Genomic DNA, 2186 nt, shown 5'->3' on the forward strand with positions numbered 1-2186 from the left:
CTGCCCTCCAGGGCTTATCCCTGCCCTCCAGGGCTTATCCCTGCCCTCCAGGGCTTATCCCTGCCCCCAGGGCTTATCCCTGCCCCCAGGGCTTACCTCCTGCACCTGATCGATGTCCCCACCTCTTCTGATGATTTTGCTGTTGTGGTGTAGAGCAGGAGTAGCGAACGTGAAGTATGTGATTGTACAGGGGGTGGTGGCTCCTTTGGCTTCTGCAGTCATGTGTAAGGACAGCAAGCTGGAGCTGGCTATGGAGTCGTTGGAGTCGAGTTCCGAGCAGATAAGTGACGGGCAGAAGCCTTTGCTTGAATGGTTGCTGGGTTGGTGGTTGATGCAGGCACGAAAGCTGGCCTCGGTCGGAGTGTGTGTGACTCCGCCTGTGGACGTGGAGGCGGGCAGCACGACGAGGTATTCATCGGACGCGTCGGAGGACTTTGCGGCGTTCAACTGCTCCACTGACGTCGGAACCCCGGACCTCCTCGACCTCCACGAGCGGCTCCCCTTCGTGGAAGTGTGGACAACGGACTGTCGACGCGTGGGGTACATCACCGATCCCACTCTGGCCATCAGGGTCCAGAAGTTTGTGATTCAAGCCTTTCCCGACCTTTACGTGTCTCCCGTCGACTATGTCATACTCACCATGGACGACGTCTCTAACGACGTCTCTAACGACGTCTCTAACGACGTCTCTAACGACGTCTCTGACGACGTCACCCACCACGTAACCCCGTCCACGGAGTCAGAGGCTGGGATGCCGTCGGGGACGGTTTCGGCCGACTCGCCGAATCCCATGCGGCAGCCCTCCAAGCTGCTGACCGCTTCTTCCGCTGGCGGCCTGGCCCTGTCCGTGCTTTACGACACCAAGTCCCTGATCAGCACCGTCTCGGAAGACCGAGGCGGGGGCTTTGTGCCACTGGGAGGTCATAACAACTGCTGGGTCTACTCGCCCCGTCTTCCAGGTTCTCAGGTCCTCATTAAACGCTGCTTTATCAACGAAGCCGTTTTCTACGCTGCTATGACCAGTCTCACAGGTCTCAAACTCGCAGACCAGAAGGTGGCAGTGCAGCTCGCTGACTTGGAGCTCGCTGACCTGGAGCTCGCTAACCATCCACACAATAAGGTACCACAGGTGGACGGGAAAGTAGACGACAACAAAGTGGACTGCAGGCAGCCCGACGGTGACCTGACAAACAGTCATGCAGGCCAGTCGGGTTCCAGCTCCTTGGTCCCTGGTCCTGTACCCTATGGTCCTGTACACTCTGGTCTTCTTCCTTCCGGTCTTTTTCCTTCAGGTCCACTGTCTTCTGCAGATGTCATGAAATGGTTCATGTTGGGCTATAATCGGACGGCGAAACAATGGCATGGCGTGTGTTGCGGTACGGACATGGAAATGTGGCTCCGTCGGTTCGGTTTGGCAACTGCTCAACGATGGGCCAAAGAGCTTACGCAGCTGCTTCCCTTTATATATAGCGTCAGTACCGACGCACAACAGGGTTATGTCGAAATGCAGAACGTCACGTGGATTGACCCCACCAGTCACAGTCCTCGTGACCCGTATTGCGACATGGATCTGAAGATCGGGACACGACTGCACGGGCTGGACGCCGACGGACCCAAACGGCTTCGCATGACACAAAAAGCACTTACCACAACCTCGGGGACAACTGGGCTCTGTATCATTGCCTACAAATGTTACGATGGGAAGACTATGCGCACACTGACAAGACCAGAGAGCAGGGCTCTTACCTTACCCCACCAGCTTCGACAGCGTAATCCCACCGCCCTATCCCCGTCACATGGAGTCCCGTTCCGTTCCCTGGAGCCCCGTTCCGTTCCCTGGAGCCCCGTTACGTTCCCTGGAGTCCCGTTCCGTTCCCTGGCGTCCCGTTCCGTTCCCTGGCGTCCCGTTCCGTTCCCTGGCGTCATTTATTCATTTCAGATATGGACATCTTTTTCTCCACGGTCAGCGTGGAGATTTTGAGCGAGCTGTTGCAACAGGTGGAGACGATGTTGCGATTATTCAATGAACAGACCCTGTGCCATTTCAATGGATCATCTCTGTTGATATCAATTCGGAAAAGGAGCGGTTGTATAAAACTGATCGATTTTGCGCACACAAGTTTGTTCCATGATAGTATCGACACTAGTACCATTACCGGCCTGCGATACTTTAGGGAGCTGCTCCG

The 2186-nt window shown here is 56.0% G+C and overlaps 1 protein-coding gene across 1 annotated transcript; it reads left to right on the forward strand.

Moving 5' to 3' along the window:
• Positions 1-130: 130 nt before the first annotated feature.
• Positions 131-1769, forward strand: GNI_029880 (inositol polyphosphate kinase; the record flags this gene model as incomplete). The annotated part of the gene is made up of 1 exon (XM_011130838.1): positions 131-1769. A coding segment is annotated over one exon (1639 nt), but the record flags the coding sequence as incomplete, so codon positions are not given.
• Between the last annotated feature and the right edge of the window lie 417 nt (positions 1770-2186).

This window comes from Gregarina niphandrodes (genome assembly GCF_000223845.1).
Source record: "Gregarina niphandrodes unplaced genomic scaffold scaffold00004, whole genome shotgun sequence".
NCBI lineage: Eukaryota > Apicomplexa > Conoidasida > Eugregarinorida > Gregarinidae > Gregarina > Gregarina niphandrodes.